Here is an 18,751-nt window from a genome sequence, read left to right on the forward strand (position 1 = left end):
TACCTTGGTAAATGTGAAAATTCTGCTTGAAAGCTCCTATACACACCCAGAAGCTGCCAAACACAGAACTACTTTGCAAGCACCCCCCACTCTCCCGCTTAGGCAACTCTGTGTGGGGGGGAGGGGGGGGGAGAAGTGTTTATGAGGGAGGTGCACAAAATGACAATTATATCCCTTTCTGCAGTTGTGTATGAAACTTGTGTGTGCTAATAGTTGCATCAACTCGAGGTCAAAAGAAGAGAGCCAGACACATAGAATGAACTCCATAGTCGATATGCCTTAAAGGACCCCTGATGCCAAATTTGGGAACTCGAGATGCTTCTGTTGTTTGATAGTCCTGCATGTGGGGCCACCTTTGAGCAATTATTAGTGGCAAGTGTTGGCTAGAAGATATTTTAATTTGGTTTTAAAGTAAGGGTACGTGCTCCTCTGAGTATTCAGGTGCAATCAACATTTTTCGTGGTTCGATGTAGACAGCGGGTCGGTCCCCTTGTGACTTTGCAGAGCTCTCAAGGGGCGCACACAATACCTCGACTGGCACCCAGCGAAGACTATTGTTCGTCACCCCTCTCTCTCTGCTGTTTGTTAGTTCTCGCAGTTGTTTAGGCCACTCAGGCCAGGAATTCTTTTCTTTTTTTCCCAGAAGGACATGCTCAGAGTGCCCACATCGTTTCATTCTTTAACACCCGCAAGTCTCCCTGTTTGAAAACGGCCCGTGTCAGCGTCACCAAAGCTTGAGTGCACGTAGTCTCGGGCACTGCTCTGCTGTGGGGCGTTAGTTTCGTATATTATTCAGGCGGGCATTTTGAAATTATGCAAAGTCGTTCTGAATTAACACTGCTAACTTTAATTATGCAATGCATTAAAATAATTTACAATATAACTTTGGCATTACCAGATGCAAGCTAAAAATTACTGCAGAAAACTTGCAAGCTAAACTTTCCCTGTCAGAGATCCTTTAATCACAGTGTGCTGCGTGTGACTGATCACTTCAGTGAAGGCATAGAGTTTTCTAAAATTAGCTAGAGGGGACTCTATCTAGCACTGTGATTGTTCAGCGACCATGGGAATGACGGGTAGTACACAGATTTGCCTAGTCTTCGTACTTGTAGGCAGGGAATCGCACTTGTGGTTTTGTTCATTACTGTTTTGGAATGGTTTTAAAAGAACGAAGAAACTCCTTTGTGACCCGGTTTGAAATAGTAAGCCTAAACAAATAAGGTGGTGAAGTGCAGCCCCTGAACATTTGCTGACACAGAGACAAGAAGGTCCTTCGTGTCCTTCTTGTCTCTGTGTCATCATTTTGTTCTCGCGCCAAAACTATCGTCTATGGGTGAAGGCACAATGATAAGTCGTTCAACCTGCTGTGTTCCAGAACCAACATCAAAAGTATCGCTTTTCTTTTCTCTAAATGAATATTACCAAAAACTGATTGCACACGAATTTGTAGCTTGTGCTTTTATTCTTTTTATATCAGAATGAAACATGACTGACCACAAGATAATGAAATACTAATTCACATGCTAATTAAAACTAATGACAAACTTGCACCTAACAACAAATTGTGCCTGTGTGGAAAAACAATCGGCAAGCATGGAGGTCCATCACGGTCGACTGGCACACACAGACAGTTTGCACTCTGACGATGCCCTGCCTGCTGCTGCTAGGATCATTATCGTAGAATCCTCAAACTGGTGGAACTGCTGAGTACAATTATCTGCAACTATACAACCGGAAGCTCACACTGACCTCCACAATGCCGGAAAAGAAACCACTGCAATAACAACCCAGTGCCATGGTGACAACAGTGCTCTGCCCTAGCCTATTTTGTCAACGTGACCTGCCCATCTTGAGCGGTACAGAAGAGGGAAGTCTGGCTCACTGATCACGAATGGGTGATCGTGATCAACCATTGAAACGACACTGGGAAGCTGAGTTACCTGTCATTTCAATTGAGTGGCGAGTGTGGCATTGAAACTACCAATGTGACCGTGCAACATGGGCTGCCTTCGAAACTCATGTGACGGAGATATTTTATTTGGTGGCGCTTGCAATCTTCAAGCCGAGCAACATTTGCATGGCCGTTTGAAATTGAGGAGTGAAAATTTCATAATCTGCATAAAAAACATTTTTGATCTATGCACCCACATTGATGTTGCAATGATTGATGCCAAGTAGATCGGGCATATCTTGGAAGCAATTGAAGACGATGCTTCCTAGAGGCTGTTGGCGATGCGCCCATCAACAGTCTAAAGTAGTTACTAGGGCTTAACTAGGAAGTAACTAAGAAGTAGTTACTTTGTCAAAGTTTCTATGAACTGCACTAACAACGAGCAGCCACCCACGACCTCAATGTCCGGTCTGGCTATTGTTCTTGATAACTTCCTGCTGCTACAGATTAAAGATTTTGTTCGAGAAGAAGTCGGTCGTCAGCTATCACTGATGCCACGTATTCACAGCAGGTAGAGTTCTCCATTGGTGCCCGCTCTCCAGAACATCATCAGGAACCAGGTAGCTGACGAAGTACCACCTTGTCTTTATTAGTCTCCAAATACTGCTCCCCTGAGGTACGCAAAAGCTGCTTCGAGGCCTGTGCTGCTAAGTTACAGCCTACGTCGCCCTTGTATGCATCCCGCCGGTGTCTTGACTCGCTCGACCATTCGTACAGTACACACGAGCTGACGGCCCTTAGCACACGGAAGACAACTATCCTATTTGTTTTTATCGTGACTTTGCTGGACATGTGGCACATTACTGTCGCTTTGGGGTACCGAACGCCTCCAACAATGTGCGACCACCATGGGTCACGTATGTGCCACGCCAACCCCGCTGTAGTTATTCAGTGCAGTTAAGGTGGCAGGAACTGCAGTTCCAATGAAATGTGAGACATTTTTGAAGTTGCTAGAGGGGGAATACGAACGCTAGCCCTCGTCAACACTGGGGCTGCTCTGTCAGCAATTGATGCCCACATTTGCCGCTGAATCGGAAAAGTAATGACTCCACTTTCAGGACTATTCCCTCGTACAGCCAACGTGCTGCACATTGAGCTGTCCGGCATTTGCACAGCCCGTGTCGTCACTCAGAGTGTTGTCTATGTTGTCTGGAAGCACGTTGACAATGGGCTCACTGTTCAAATCTGTAACCCCGGTTGCGAGCTGTGCAGAGCAGCCTCCCATCGGTCCTGGTGTTGTCACCCTTGCCATGGGGGCTTGGGTTTGTTCGCACAATTCAGAAATATGTGATTGAAGTTCCCATTTGCTGGTGCTAGGACACAAGTTTCAAAGAAAAGAGGTTTCGCCATGCGTAAAAAAGGAGAGAATAAAAATAGTCTGGACGTGGCCGCGCTGAGTCTGCGCCACAATACCTGGTCACTTCTGGAAAGAGATTCATGTGGTTGGGATTACGTTAGACAAGAGTTTCGATAAAAGTGCGTGACATCGTGGTAACTTAGGAGTCGACCCCTGGCACCTCAAAGCGAAGGCCGGTCGCATTGAGCCCAGTTGATGAGTGCTCGTGTACGGGTGTGAGTGGCCAAGTTGCCTGGGTGTCCCCAGAAGAAGGTAATGAGGCAAGAAGGCGGAGGAGATAATTAAAGGAACTCTAGCAGCTCGAGCGTGGATTTTGGGTGTGATGAAATCATGAATTGCAGTTTTAGAATCGGAGAAAATATGCTCAGCGGAAGAGTGAACAATGGTTAAGGCAATTGCCGCCTCCTCTGCTCACAGGAATTCTGTCGAATTTGGCGTCCTTTCATTTCAGAATCGGCGTCCTCAGTGCAATCGACAGCTACTTCAGTGCTGCTTGCCTCTTGGCAAACTCAAGTGTAGGCCTGCATTCTATACTTAGCAGGCAGGAAGTCCGATCTACAATTGCCTATCTTTGTGCAAGGGCATTTTTTGATGGGCTGTGACTAAGTGGAACTACATTATGCAACATGTTTTTATTGATTGTGAAAGCTGATGTGCAGGAGAATAAAGGGGAAAAGTTTAAAAAGTGTCAAATATGTTTTTTGTTTTAATCGTCTTCAGAAACTTCCCTTGCATGCTCTTTTCTTGAAGTTAGCATGATTATATCTTTTTATTGAGCGTTAATATAAGCTTTGGCAGTTTTATAAATAAGCATGCTGTGAAAGTAGTGGGGAATTTTCACCGCTTTGTCATAAGCCGTTTTTGAAATAAAGGCCTGCAAACTAGGCATAATGTTTTTTAGGTCAAATTTGAGAATTTTTATTTTAAAAAATCTACACTACGTAGGGAACTGCAATATAATTGAACATAAGCGCAAGTTAGCCTATATCTAGCTAAACGAATCCGAGGTACATAGCTTTAATATATTTGGTGTAATTGATCGTCAAAGTCGACAAAAGCAGCCGAGCAGGTAAGCGTGGCACTCAACCTCTTATTCATTATTGATTTACTGTGCTTGGAAAAAATCTTTTTCCAGCAAAACCAATTGCGATCTCTTCTTTCCACACATCAGGCAACAATATATAAAATTTTGAAAGAAATTGAAGAGGTTGACCAGCCATGCTTTGTTCAACCTTACGTGGAATCACCCTAGTATTGCTACACTACATTGCCTTGAGACTCCTTAGGGCCTCCGTTCCCGCGAATTTGTGGCATGATCGGGATCGGGAATCGGCACATGGCACCCTAACTTAACCAGACTGATGCTGACCACCACTTCAAATTACCCACTCACACTTATATAAGCAGGATTTCGAAATAACCGAGTTTGAAGTTTTACTGGATAATGCACTAGTGTGCCCTCTTCCTCTGCTCTGGCAAAGGAGCATTATTGGCTCTCAAGCAGCCACACTGCTCCACCTGGTCTCTCCAACATGCATGCACAGAGGTGGCATTCAAGCAGTTATTAATGCGTTGCCAAATGCCTCCCTGCATCCTCTTTTGGGCAGTAGTATTTGGTGGCATGATATGACCACAAGCATCATCAATCACACGAGTAGCATTCATTCATGTTAGCTATGGGAGGGGCTAACATCGACTCACACTGATGGCAATATGAGCGTATTGGTTTATGCATGCACAAATAGTGAGTCGCTTTATTGTTGCACCTGGCATAAGCGCAACATTTTATTTATTCGACGGGGCGCAGTGTGATGAAGCGCGACAGCAGGAAAGCCACGAGGCAGGTGGCGAGAACGAAGAAGGCCGCAAAGATGTAGAAGGTCTCCTCGTCAAAGAGGTCCCGGAACGCAGGCACCTGGCTGTACGCACGCAGGAACAGCTCGGCCTGGGGCGTCAGCTGGTCACTACTGGCTGCCTTGGCCATGGCCAGCAGCCCCTACTCCGAGCCGGCCCACGGTCTGCAGCACTTCTAGGCAGCTCAGGTGGCCACACCGAACCACTGCTCGCCGACCATCCACTGCATACCATTCAGGCATCCTTCAGTGCTAGGCTTTTGAGACAGATAGTGATCTGATAAAGAACATCCGAAAAGCAGACGTGTTGTCTTATTGTCATGTGTCTTAATGCAATGTGTCATGAATCTATGAACAAGTGACAACGAGGCTTTTCATGGCTTTATTATCTGCTGGTTTTCATTAAGAGAACTTAGCCTTTAATGTTTTCTCTCCTTTCATTACAGCAATGTTTGTGCCGGAGGCCCATGTACGCAGTGCATGTTATAGAACTGCATGTGTTTGAAATTTCTGGAGCCCTCCACTATGGCATCCCTGATAATCGTATAGTGGTTTTGGAATTTTGCGGCTGCACGAGAGAATTCGCCTGCTGTAAAAAACTTTATTTCACAACAAACATTCATAGGTAGGTGAGTGCCTCACAAAGTGGCCAATTCACAACATATAAAAAGTTACCTCAGCCAAAGAATCCAACAAGGTGTCGGACAGGGCTACTTGGTAATCCACACTGGCGTGACTCGGCCACATGCTGCAACACGCGTACAATAAGAGACAGCACCACCGCAGCGCCACTGAAGGCTCGCGTCATCACTGCTGGCTAGCTATAAACCCAGGCAGCGAAGCTCTGAAGAGAATCGTTTTTCTAACCCTTCGAGCGCAGCGTCGGCACACTCGCTGCACGCCTGCTACCACGCCAATGAACATTTGTTGTTTCATGTTCGGATACGTCCTTCCATTGACGCGGCATCCCACACACCTTCAAGAAAGAGCAAATGGAGAAACAAGGTGTAAGGTCTGGCGTCTCAGGCGAAGGGGGGGTGAGTCTTCTTTGTCGCAAAAAAGCGCGCTTCCCAAAGAGCTGATTATCGGCAGACGATAATCCCGGCGTAAGGACTACCGTTTTGGTAAGAAGACCCTGGTCGGTCGCCACTTTTAACAACCAGCTAGATGGTCCCCGGCCAGCAGATTGCCGGCGGGCAACGTGAGGACAGTGTATAGACACCCATCCATCAGGATTAGAGTCCGTGGGACGGCTGTCACCCTGGACGGCATATCCCACAGTAATGGCATGAGCCTGCAGCAAAACGGTGCCACCATTGTGTGCGTTCGCACAGTTCGCGGAACGTAGTGTGCAGGCTGGTCCTTTCGTCTCTCTCTCTCCGACTGAGATGTCGAGTGCTTGAAGAAAAGATTGAGAGGAAAGGACGGCAACAAATGTGTTTTGTCTGTCCAATAAACAGACTGAATTGTTTTGGTTGGCCATGAGGAGAATCGGGAGGGGAAACCGAGGGGTTAAAACCTGGCTCCCGTTTCCTCACGGACGTTCTGGTCGCAGCAAAGAGTGCTCTGCACTATCGGCGCTGCTGAGGCAACATGCGACGGTTCCAACAGTGAAAGTGTCTTGTAAATATGTATATAAATTCCTGTACATAATGTCAGGTTGGTGAACGTATCGAAAGGCGCTGGTCTCCATCCTTTACAAGCAGCAGCAGCAGCAGCCACAACAAGACAAGACGGACACCAAGTAACCAACCTTCCACTCCCTTCTACAGCAACAGCCGCTACGCAGCTGAGAGAGCTCTGCTCAAGGGAACAGAGGGAGTGGGTAGAAGGTTGAGTTTTACTCAAGGACACTTCTGAGTTTTAGTATTAAAAAATGACATACGTACACACATCTGTATATACACACCTACTCAATCACATGTGCACGACCAATCTGTGTCATATTTAGCAGGTGAAAAGGATCACAACGCAAAGGAGGAAGAAGATGGAGGAAGAGTTCAAGAAACCGGATCGGAGTCACGGCATCTGGCAGCGGCCAGGGAGTGTCATCAGCTTGTGCAACAAGCACACCATCCTATGGCACCACACCATAGGCCTCGTCTGAGCCAGTTCCAGTTCCTGTTTTTGGGAAATGCTGGGCTGTGCCAGCACCTGCTACGCACAAGTAAACTCTGAGCCTCCCAGCATCATCAACAATTCCATATTGCATTCTTCACCGGAGAAGGACGGCATCACCAACTTGGACGCCATAGTCAGTGCCAGTGCCCCCACAATGCCTCTCCTCATCGCACATCAACACCCAATGCTACGAGTTAGTTGAGCGTAACGCTTCAGTGACTGCTTTCTGTTGTTGGTAGTCTACAGAAATTGTAGCTTTATTTTGTTATGGTTCTATATAATGTGTTTGTTATTTTGTGTGTTTGTAGTTATTGAAGAGATAAAATGCATTTTGTATTAACTTGTAATTAAAAATGTGCGTGTTTAATGCTCTCGCCTTGTCTATTCTCTCTGGCTGACCATCACCTCGGAAGTTGTGAGAACCTGTGACATCAAAAGCCTGTGAGCATATTTAAAACATGAATTTACCAAACTCGTGACACACTCATGAAAAAAGGAAAGACACCAGGAAACTAAAAAAACCATAACAGCGATTGAAAAATAAGTTTGTGCACTCGAGATAGACCAATCATTTGCGAGACAAGCCAATTGAAGGCTTTCCAACAGAATCATTTGCATAGAGAAAGGCCTCTCTATAATAATCTCCGTCTGGTCCTCAGACAGGTAAAACAATGCACACTGAAGGGCAACAAAGCTCTTCCTGCCATACTGCGTCTTCAATCTACAGCTTCATGAACTTTCCAGCTGATGGCTGTGAATGACTTTTGCCTTAAATAGGACCAGCTGCTCATAGCCTATTCCTACAGAGCCCGCTGCCACAACCGCTTTCACGTGCGAGCAATGGCTTTTTACGAAGATAAATACACAAGAGAAGCATTGTTCAGCTCCGCTGCTCAATAAGACATGGACCCCGCAAGTAGGCTTCACAGCACATACAGGCGTGCAGCAGCCAATGGCAGTGCCTAGATTCGTACCACGTAATATAAAAGCCAGTCGCGGTGCTCAAAAAATGCACAAGAGTGTGCTTCTTTTTATTATTTCTTGCACCACATCAGCGCAAGAAACTGTTTTTATTTTAAAAGTGAGGCTCGACGCTTCGCCTAATGCGATCGACAATGGTGAGCGGCGGCGCATAATCGGCGACAAGGTGCTCAAAGACTGCACACTTTTAGCCTTTTAACAGGCACCTTGTGCTCTTTAGATGCAATTTCAAAGCATTTCCAGTTAAGTCTCAACATGTTTTTTTTTTTTTCCTGAACAGTGGAGATACTAATGTTATCTAACAGGCGAAAATAAGAAATCGGTAATTTTGAAGACATCTCGCGTTTTTCGACCCGCATCTCCCCTTAAACTTCTCGAACATCATCATACAACAAAGAGTATGCACTAAGTTGCTGAAGTGCGCGAAGTGCGCACTAGGGACAGGATATCACTGTCGCGTTTTAACTCTTGAATAAGAAGCTTAAGGGTCCCCCAATTTCGCTTTACTTAAGAGAGAAGTTACGACAAGGAAAAAATGTTACCAAAGTCTGGGTCATGTACTGTGTCAGAGTAATGCGCTTCTTTTTTCAATTTTAAATGACGAAGGAAAGCTTTTTGTATGAGAAACGAGAAAAGCATAGATTATAGAAAAAGCTTCGTTCTGGGGCTTTAGGGGCCAATACCATGATATGGTTATCAGGCACTTTAAGTGCAGAACACCCGATACATTTTGACTAGTACCTAAGTGAGGTTCTTCAACGTGCACTTAAATCTAAACACATGGGTGTTTTAGCGTTATCCTGCATCTAAATACGACTTCTGTAGCTGGGAATGCAACCTAAATCCTCGAGAGGTGTGACAGATCAGTCACTCAGCTGTCATAAGTGGAGCCATGAGTAGATCAAGTCCACAAGCAACGATCAAAAACAAATCTGTGAAAACAGCCTTGAATGCGAACATTTGCTCCTCCCAGCTCAGTACTAACCATCGAAAATTTGTGAGATAGCTAAGCGGTGTGTTGCATCGTTAAACCCTGATGCTAATATAATCAGTGTCCAACACTTCCTGCCAGAGCAAAAATGGAGAGTTTGTTTAGCCTACTTTCAGCCCTAGTACATAACAAGTTCTAGAAAACTGCAACTGCTGAACTTTCTTTACAACGAAGCTTGACATAAATTTATCTCACTCAAGGGTACTTTACTTTTAAGTTAAAATTGAAAGTAAATAAAGGAGTTGTTGCACATTTCTTACTGCATGTGCCAGCTGTTGTAGTGTTAACAGCACTCAAGATGCTCTACCTTTTGCCAATTACTAAAGGGATTCACTGCTTAAACAGAACTGCCTACACCATGATTGGCTTTGTAACCAACTACTGCAACCATCTGGAATTCCTGCTAAGCAGATCGCATTTCCTTGGTCCCTCTAGGTTCTATTTAACAAGAGTCAACTCTAATCAGTAACGAGCCTACAGTAATGTTGAATGAGAGCCTTCTGCAATCATGGAAATATACATGCTGAAAGGAAACGGTCGTACACAATTCTGTGAAGTGTATCTGCGTTAGACAAAAGCCAGTTGCCACTGTTTGTACAGCTCATGAAGACAACAAATTGCACGAGTAAGTAGGGTTGCCACTTTTTCTCGAACAAAAAACCGGCCCTTCAACAGGAAGGCGGAGGGGGAATTAATGACCAGGAGATTAAATTAGTGTTGAACAATAGAGGCCATGTCAAGTCTTTGGCATGCAGAGCCATTTAATGTATCCTTGCTTTTTTTGAGCCAAATAAATGTAACGTACAAACCAAAATGGCACACTGAGCTAACCAACTGGTCTAATTGCTGGCATATAACTACCCGTGATTAGAATGACAATTCGTTTACTGCTGTAAAAAAAATGGCAGCATATCCACGGAGTGAATGATGGAGAGTGAGGCGAACCAACCGTCCGTCCATGCGTCCGTCTGTGACCAAACGTGCGTCCATTCGCCCGTCCGCGGGTCCGCACGTCCATCTGTGCATCCGTCCCTGCATTCGTCCATGCATCCACCCCTGCGTCCGTCCATGCATCCATCCGTCGGCGCAGCCATCCGTGAGTTTGTCCATGCATCTGTCTGTGTGTCCGTTTGTCCATCTATTCAACACTCTAAGTATTACCATCTCGCATCTTTTCATCATATATTCCGCATATGCACTGCCATCCAGCGGACATTCCAAGGACTAAACGAGAGGTGGCACACGCACACTTTCTTATGGCTTGCGCTTCGTGTCTACTTCCCACCTTTAACTACCTCGAGTTTATGATATATACTAGTTCACTGTATTCATGGCACTGCGGCCCAATGCTCGGTAAACCTTTTTAAAACCAAGAAGGTTATGCCCAGCGAGTATAGCGTAGCAACCATTTTTGTCAGATAGTGCTCAATGTACATGCCAATGGCTGCTAAGGGGGAATGAGGGACAGGAGAATTCGGCTTTTACTTAACGCGCACGCTGTGAATTTTTTATTGTTCAACAACGCACAGAAGAAATCTCTCACCAGCACCACCTTGGAGGTCAAAATGTAAGACTGGTTACACACTACGACTACTACTACAACTACGAGGGACAAACGGGTGCCGTTATAAGGAGCTTCGCCCCTAAAAAATGACCGATAACGGTCCATGCAGACCGGCAACCAGCCCTCTGTACAAAAAACTAGCCGAGCCAGTCTACAACCAGACAGGTGGCAACCCTACAAGTAGGAGGTTCTAGTAAAGCTAGCATTGAGAGGAAACAATTGGGTAAGAAGCAAGCATTGGCACACTGAACAAAGAGATGGTGATTACAGGCGAAAAAGTTTTCTGCTTATTTTCAAAACACCTAGGCAGCTGTTGTAGCAGTAACTGGAGGCTCTGGAAATGTGTGTGGTCTCGAAGTGAGGCAACACGCTCTCAGAGCGAACAGACACAGCAGGCACAGTCGCAGCAAACCACAACAAAACATTTATCGAACAACTTTTACATCTACAATATCGTCAAATGAATCCATTACATCACTAGTGATCAATATGCTAAACAACCTTGTACAATATTTCAATATACTCAATCAAACACAAGGTAACGCGAAGGCGTCGCCGTCAACACTCGACTCGCCATCAGGGGCCCATGGGAGACGACTCGCGGTGCCGCGCTCTCCCCATGGACCCACCCCAGGAGACGACCATTTGCGCCAGCCATCACACGCAAAAGAGAGCCGCTCATGTCTCATGTGCTGCCTTGCCGCCAGGCGTCACTGCTGGCGCTATCACGCTAACTATGATGATGGTTATGATGGTAAACTCTCGTGAGCACTGCACTACCTACCACACAGCGACTGTTAACCCTAACTGCGGCCTATCTGCAAGCACATGTGTGCCACAAGGCACAAATGACTTTACAGGGGGTGATACATCCACACAAATGCAAAAACTGATAGTGCTAATGAGAAAAAAAGAAAACATGCCAGAGAGAGCATGTTTAGTAGTGCTCAGAAACGATGTCAGGATTTTTGGTGTTACTGTAGTCCACGATCAACACCTTCAATCGGCACGTCCATGAGGTTTCAGAAAGAGCAACATGTGAGAATGGAGTGTTTGCATATTTAAGTTTGCTGAGCTCAAAGGCTGCCGTGGCCTCACATGCAGCTGAGAAGCTGCGTACAAGACGTACACTTACCGAACACAATATCAACGGTGGGCTCTGATCGGTCGCACAACACTTCAGTCTTGAGGGAACACTCAGGGTTGGTCAATCGCACCCTTGATGCACTTACATGATACAGGAAGTCTCTGCACAGAAAGACAACATACTATGGTTCTAACAGTAATTCTGGTGAAAGCCATCACAGGACGTATGGAACAGCACTAAAGCAAAAGCATTGTAATGCCACTTCTCTGACACGCGCTGCATAATCTAGCAGCAATGGTGTGCACATGACTCAACGTTACCACGGGGGGTAAAAAAAATACCTTGTTGGCATGAAAGAGGACAGACAAATGCAAGAATGTCCATTTAGCGTATTTCCTGATGATGATTTTGACCAGGCCTTATTGATACAAGAAGGCAGTCAAGGCCAAGGAGTGCCAGGATGCAGAGCCATAACAGATTTGAAAATGAAGCTGAGAAAATTGACCAATATGACATTTGTGTTCACTTGCTTAGTTAAATATATAAGCCAAAAGAGTAAATATCATGACTACAATGAGTTTGACTACTGGCAATAGGTGGATAGCAAAATGGTGCGTCATTTTCTACGGTACTTCCAGTTTGAGGCACATCTTTTCGCCGCTTCAAGGTCCCAGCTGTGCAGTGTAACAGAGAAAGAGACGTGCAATTCTGCGAAGCGTTCCTAACTGCTTGCTCAGCGAATATGTTCTTTTCTTTTCTTTCTTTTTATTTTTGCATGGATAGACGATATTTCGCGCATTTTAGAGAACGAAATGAGGAGTGGAAATGGGCAAATGCAAAGAACGATAAGAGGCACGTTTCAAATGCAGCATGCAATTATGCTTTGATTCCATGCAGTAATCCTTCCCAGAACCACCTCAATTTATTATTTCCGAGCACAAATGGTGACCACTTCAAAATCACTCACATGCACTTATGGGCACATGCTGCCGAATGTAAACATCCGTTTGATGACAACAGAAGAAGTACGCCTACTCTGTCATATTTATGGAAACCACTGAGCACGTAAAAGGCCCACAAGGCCACTCTGTTATTGGTATTATGGGACCTAAAATGATCGAAGTAGTTTTTTGAAGCAAGGAGTAGCATGATACAGCATCTTTACTGTGTCAGACTTGCTAGCGTAAAGTGCCGATAGGCTCTGTTATGTGTTGTGTGCGGAGAATTTCGCATATATTGAAACACAACGTTCGAGTGCATGATGGAACGAGATCTAACGTGTAGGAAGATGGAAAGGCGTAAAAAAGGAGAAAACTATGAGCGCATCTTATTTTCAGAGTAACAAACAGTTGACTATATTGAACCCGGGATGGTGTTTTAACACAAAGGCAAATAAATAATTTTATGGGTAAGCAAAATAAATACAAATGAACGGATATTTCGTGATGCTGTGATGTCCATAAAATCATTTTATGAGACAAAAGATGCGTATAACACCCTCCGCAGCAAAACAACAAGCATGTGTCCAAAGGTGCATGCCGCTTACTAAAAAAATGACAGCTCGCACGATTATAACTATGTCGTAGTGACTGCATTTGTAATTAAACTAAACTATACAGCTCTCCAAAGTATTATGCAGCGATTTGTGAGAAAAGGGCACCGCGGGTGTTAGATGGAACACGCAGGAAGCGACAGCACTGGCAAAAATGCCCGTACGGCAGCACGGCATCTCGAACAAGAAGTCGATGCAGACGAGCGCCGTAGCCCACAATCCTTTGGGTGAGCCATTATTTTGCTATCCACCTATTGCTGTCTCTGCAACAAGCCTGATGGTTCAGACATACTTCTTCATGAACTGTGATGAAAAACCCGAAGGGTGGACACAGTGCTTAAAAAGCCAATTTTTGAGCAAATAACTAATGTTGTCTCATAAAATAATGACTTATAGCAACACTTTCTCAAATAAACTTGAAATTCTAGTCTCTAAATTTTTATGCAACAGGCAGCAGATGCTAAATGTGTACATAGACATAAGATATCTACGAGCACACTTCTTTTACAGTGTGATTGATTTGCACCACCCCGAACTGCTGCTGATATTATCGAACAATGCTAGTGACAAATTTGTGTAGTATTCTAATCAGATTGTCTCGACAATGGTTATAGCAGACTCCATTCTAAAACACATGCGAGTACCAATGCTGGCATGTGCAGTCATTCATGCATGATGCGTTACATTCTATATTATACCTGTGACTATGCTTGCCAATGTCAGTGTATTGAATGTAACACCTTGGCTAGGGTATTTCCAAACCATTGCAACAATCTGAAAATATAATCCTCAGCAATTTAGTGACCGCTCATTCGATCCTGCATGAAGTCTTTCTATTAATTAAGATGGTTCAAAAGGCACCTAGACGCTTTTGATATCGAATGTTAGACGACACAGCATTGACCAGAAAATAGTAACGTGAAGAGCGTTGCCATATGGGACATCATCACGTCGACAACTGCAGCTGGTGTGAAGTGATAGCCCTCTGCTGTCCAGTTAGATGTATTCACAATGCCCATAGACTGTCACACAACCATACGAACTCAGGAGCGTCCCCATGAGGAGGGTCAGTATGGCAGCACTATGCAATCGCTCCCTTGTTCGGCTATGCTAGCCTTGGTGTTATAAAATTACGGCTTTGCATGTTTCCTGTATCAGTGAAAAAACTGGGCCCTCTGTGACATGATAAATCACCTAATCCATTCTAGCGAGACGCGAGGTCTTCGTGGAAATACAAGACAACTCACGCTTTCAATGACAGTCCACAGCGTACTCATATCAGCTTCACAAGGTTTTCTGTAGCCACGTAGGTTAGTTAAACATTATCGCCTGACCTATTCGGTTGAAGTTCACCTTGTTTTACTTGCATATAGCATTCGTCAGCTATTTTGAACAGCAAGAATCTTATAACATTGCATACAGGAAGTCGTGCGGACTCGGGATTAGCTCTTTTGTAACTTAGCCCCCTCAAACTGGCTAGTACTGTGCTGGCTGTGCCGCTTGTTTGTTGATAGGTGGCAGCACACTGCAAGTTATTTGCTTGTTGGCCAGTTTGAGAGCAAAATGTTCTCCAAGTCCAAATAAACATTAAAGTCTTCAGTGAAGAAAATTCTTCAGATTGCTTTCGGCAGTAAAGTTGAAAAAAACCATCTTGACGATGATTATTTTTCACTAGACACAGAAGGCTGTGAAAGCACCGAGAGTGAGAGTGACGAACGATCAGCTAAACTCGCAAAGAGCGAGCTGAGCTTACTTCCCCTCGTGTATTATTTTCTTCACACTCGCAAGTCCCTTCGATTGCATTTAATGTATAATATCCTTCAGCGAGATCAAAATAAAAGCATACTTTTTTGCTGTGAATTGCATGTAGCACAATTACACTGAATATTATGGAGAGCTGCACTCCGCCAACATGATTGAGCTCGACCAGTGAAGCGAAATCTTTCGAGTGATCAAACACGAAGTCATGGCCACTATTTACGCCTTTCACCTAACATCTTTACTTCACCAGCACCTTCCAAACGGCAAAGTAGTTTCATCAGTTTTCGAAAGGTTGAAGAATTTGTAGTGGCAAAAAACATCTGCGTGCACTCTTTTAATATTCATATTTCGATCATGCTGATTTAACCTGCAAAATCTGAGTGCATTGAATTGTGCAATGCTGGAGTCTTAGCATGGCTGTGATACAAGCGCTACTGCATGGGATGTTAAATGTTAGGGTTCCGTTGAAGAAGCGACTCCATATTCCTGGCACTGCAAGTACTGATGACGGCATTTGTTTGCAAACCATCACCACTTTAAACTCTCGGTCCCGTACAGCAGCGATGGCGTTACTTGCTAGCGGTGTACTACTGCAGCAAATCCATCACGCACAGGCTCGGTACATATTACCTTAAAGTACCATTTAGTTCGTACTTCAATTATAATTCATGAAGTTTTCTGCAGCATGCACAAAATTGCACAAATCATCACTTAAACATGGTAACGAGGCTATAATATAAGCTTTCACACTGTGGCAAATATATGAGTGGCGAACTTCCATGGTTTGGAAAAGTATCTTGGTTTGCTATCTTTCAGTGTAGCTCATGACTTCATCCAGTGGGAGTGGCATGGGCCATACCGCCACACGTCATATCTGTTTTTGTACTAACAAACTGTCTAACCCTCCTCCGAGCAGCGTCTCGAATCGTACAGTGCACCACCTATAGCTGGTGCGTATTGCAAATAGCAATTTTCAGTTTTTGTAAATACCGCTGAATATGGGCCATCAATAATGGCAGGACAGTTTGATTCTGTGGAGATCCTGAGAACACAGGCGCCAGCCAGATGTGAACAGACGCGTGACAACGCAGCCAACATGTTGAAACCCTACCATATCTGATGGGTTTTAATGTGAGGTTTCAAGTGGGGCGTGTTTCAGCCTCACTGAGTAAACATAAGAGTGCCATGTGACTGTTAAAAGTGAAAAATGAACAAATGCATTACTTCCACTGTGATGAACATTCCCTTTTAGGGTCGCATTGTGATGGCACCGCTTAATTGGAGCTAGACAATTTCTTACTTTTTTATGTATAAGGGCAGTGCAAATAGAGGCTCAAATAGCTTGCCATTCATGAAATCCCAGCAGATCATAATAACCAATGCTCAGTGGCTAATAAACATCAGACTCTGGAGTTTGGCAGACTCGTAACGCGACCTGTCGGCTCATATTTGTGTAGTGCAAAGCCCGACTCCTTTGGACAGTTCGCTGCACAACCAGGTGCGACAGCACTTGCAAAACAACAATTGAGCTAAATATTAGGTGTGTTTGCGCATTTAACACTCATAAAAAGAGCTACGAATTTCTCTCCGCTTGTCGGATGATCATCGAACCGCCATGAAGTTCTTCCTGGTTTACTCGCCAGAAAAACGGCAAGAACAACAGCAGACGTAACAGCTCCGCGCTTATCAACTTTGATACTTCTTCTAGTACCAGCTAGACACATCCTCTGGCACTACAAGCTGCCGTCAACAGCATGCTGCGCTTATCAACTTTGATACTTCTTCTAGTACCAACTAGATACCGTCCTCTGGCACTACAAGCTGCCGTCAGCAGCATGACTAAGTCCAGGAGGCATTGTACATGACAGTGCAAGAGCATACACATTTTCGTACCAAACAAATTCGACACTCAGATGCATGGTTTACTCAATAACGTTGAGCATTTAACGACACACATATGTACACAAAAAGCTAAGCCGTCAAACAAAACATGATCATTTGATATACAACGTTATGCGTGAATATGCCGTGTTTGTGCTAACATGTTAGTGAAATACATCTTAACTACCACACGAGATAATTTAGTAGCGTGAACATGAGTATACAGAATTTTTGGTAAATTATTTGAGATGGCAGCTTATATTCGGTGTGAAAACACATTAAAAACCAAGGTGCAGGAATTTTTACATAGTTTAGTAGCATGGAGAATATAGAATGTTCGGCGAATTGTGTTTGAGAGATGGCAGCTTATATATTCAGTGTGAAACATTTTGAATACCAAGATGCAGAGGTTGTTGAGATAACTTAGTAGTGTGAACATTGTTGCGTTTGGCGGGCCACCCTTTTGCCGCAGCTGCCAGAACGAAAGAAGGCAGCCGCCTCATTTTGTGGAGATAAGGAGCAGCGCCAAGACGCCCTGCTGTTTCCATGTGCTGGGCGCTGCATGGCTGAAATTACTCTATGGAGAACCGCTGTCCTTTGGGTCCACGCAAAGATGTGACACGTGGCGTCTTCGTGCCCCGGTAAAAGCCACAATATCGAGCTTCCACTGATTACAGACGTCGGACCATCACACTGTGCGTCTCTGACTGATGAGCCGCCGACGCTCAAATCAGCACCAGATGTCGCCCCTCGGAGGTGCCTATACCGCAACTGCTGTTCGAAAAAGCATGAGTGGTCGGCCCGAGCGGCGAGATGACAGACTCGTTCCACCCTGCTTAAGCAAGATTCACCGGAGGAGGCAGCATCGCCGGGACCATACACGTGTTCGGTTTGTGTATTTGTGTATGTGTATGTTGGGGGCGATGCAGGCGTAATGACACTCGTGTGTGCTGCGGGACATGTTATTGGATAGTGCCGTATGGACCTACAAAAGGAAATAAGGGATAGAAAAGAGCGTGATCGAGCACGCGCCTTGGTGCTCGAACAATCGGAACAGAAAAACGAGGCAATGAGACGGAAAATTCAGCCATCCGTAACTGTAGCGCACGAGAAGTGCGATAAGCAAATGAGTGTGGTGCAGCCCAGAGCTTTAGAGAAGGCCAGCACGTTTAAGGACAGCAGCAGGTTCAATGAAGAACCAAATTTGAGTGCTGCTAAAGATGCTGTGCTGCGTAGAGAGGCCGACGAAGGCCAGAGCGAATTAGACGAGGTGCTGTGCCAGTTTAATACTAACGAGATGGCTAGAATAGCGGTAGGCAGGCTGGTACAGACCTCAACTGTGTTTGTCGCGACGGTGGATCTTGCAGACAGTGTGGAAGTAGTCAAGGACACCGGAGAAAACTCAGGCGAAGCAGCGACAGTAGAGAATGGTATCAGTGCAGTTGCAGACAGCTCTGAGGAATGCGAGCAAGATTTTTCGAAGGGAAACAGCTGCATTGTTCCCAAGTGTGTTAACCAGTCCGTCGGTATAGAGGGTGAGAAAAAAAATGATTTGGTCGAAAATCATTTAGACCGCGCGACTGAGACAGCTGATGAAAGCTGTGAGAGGGTTCACGAGTGTGAGATGCGATCTGGAGGCCCGGAAACCAGAC

At 45.0% G+C, this 18,751-nt stretch overlaps 1 protein-coding gene across 2 annotated transcripts in view; it reads right to left on the reverse strand.

Moving 5' to 3' along the window:
• Positions 1–5,057: 5,057 nt before the first annotated feature.
• mRpL53 (mitochondrial ribosomal protein L53) overlaps positions 5,058–18,751 on the reverse strand; it is a 28,445-nt gene continuing 14,751 nt past the window's right edge. For both annotated transcript variants that reach the window (XM_037420287.2, XM_037420286.2), the window contains exons 2-3: positions 11,954–12,066; positions 5,058–5,385 (exon numbers count right to left, since the gene is read on the reverse strand). In XM_037420287.2, coding sequence (XP_037276184.1) covers positions 5,273–5,385; positions 11,954–12,066 — 226 coding nt within the window. In that variant the 3' untranslated portion in view covers positions 5,058–5,272. The remainder of the gene's footprint in view (positions 5,386–11,953; positions 12,067–18,751) is intronic.

This window comes from Rhipicephalus microplus, chromosome 2 (assembly GCF_043290135.1).
Source record: "Rhipicephalus microplus isolate Deutch F79 chromosome 2, USDA_Rmic, whole genome shotgun sequence".
Classification (NCBI taxonomy): Eukaryota; Metazoa; Arthropoda; class Arachnida; order Ixodida; family Ixodidae; genus Rhipicephalus; species Rhipicephalus microplus.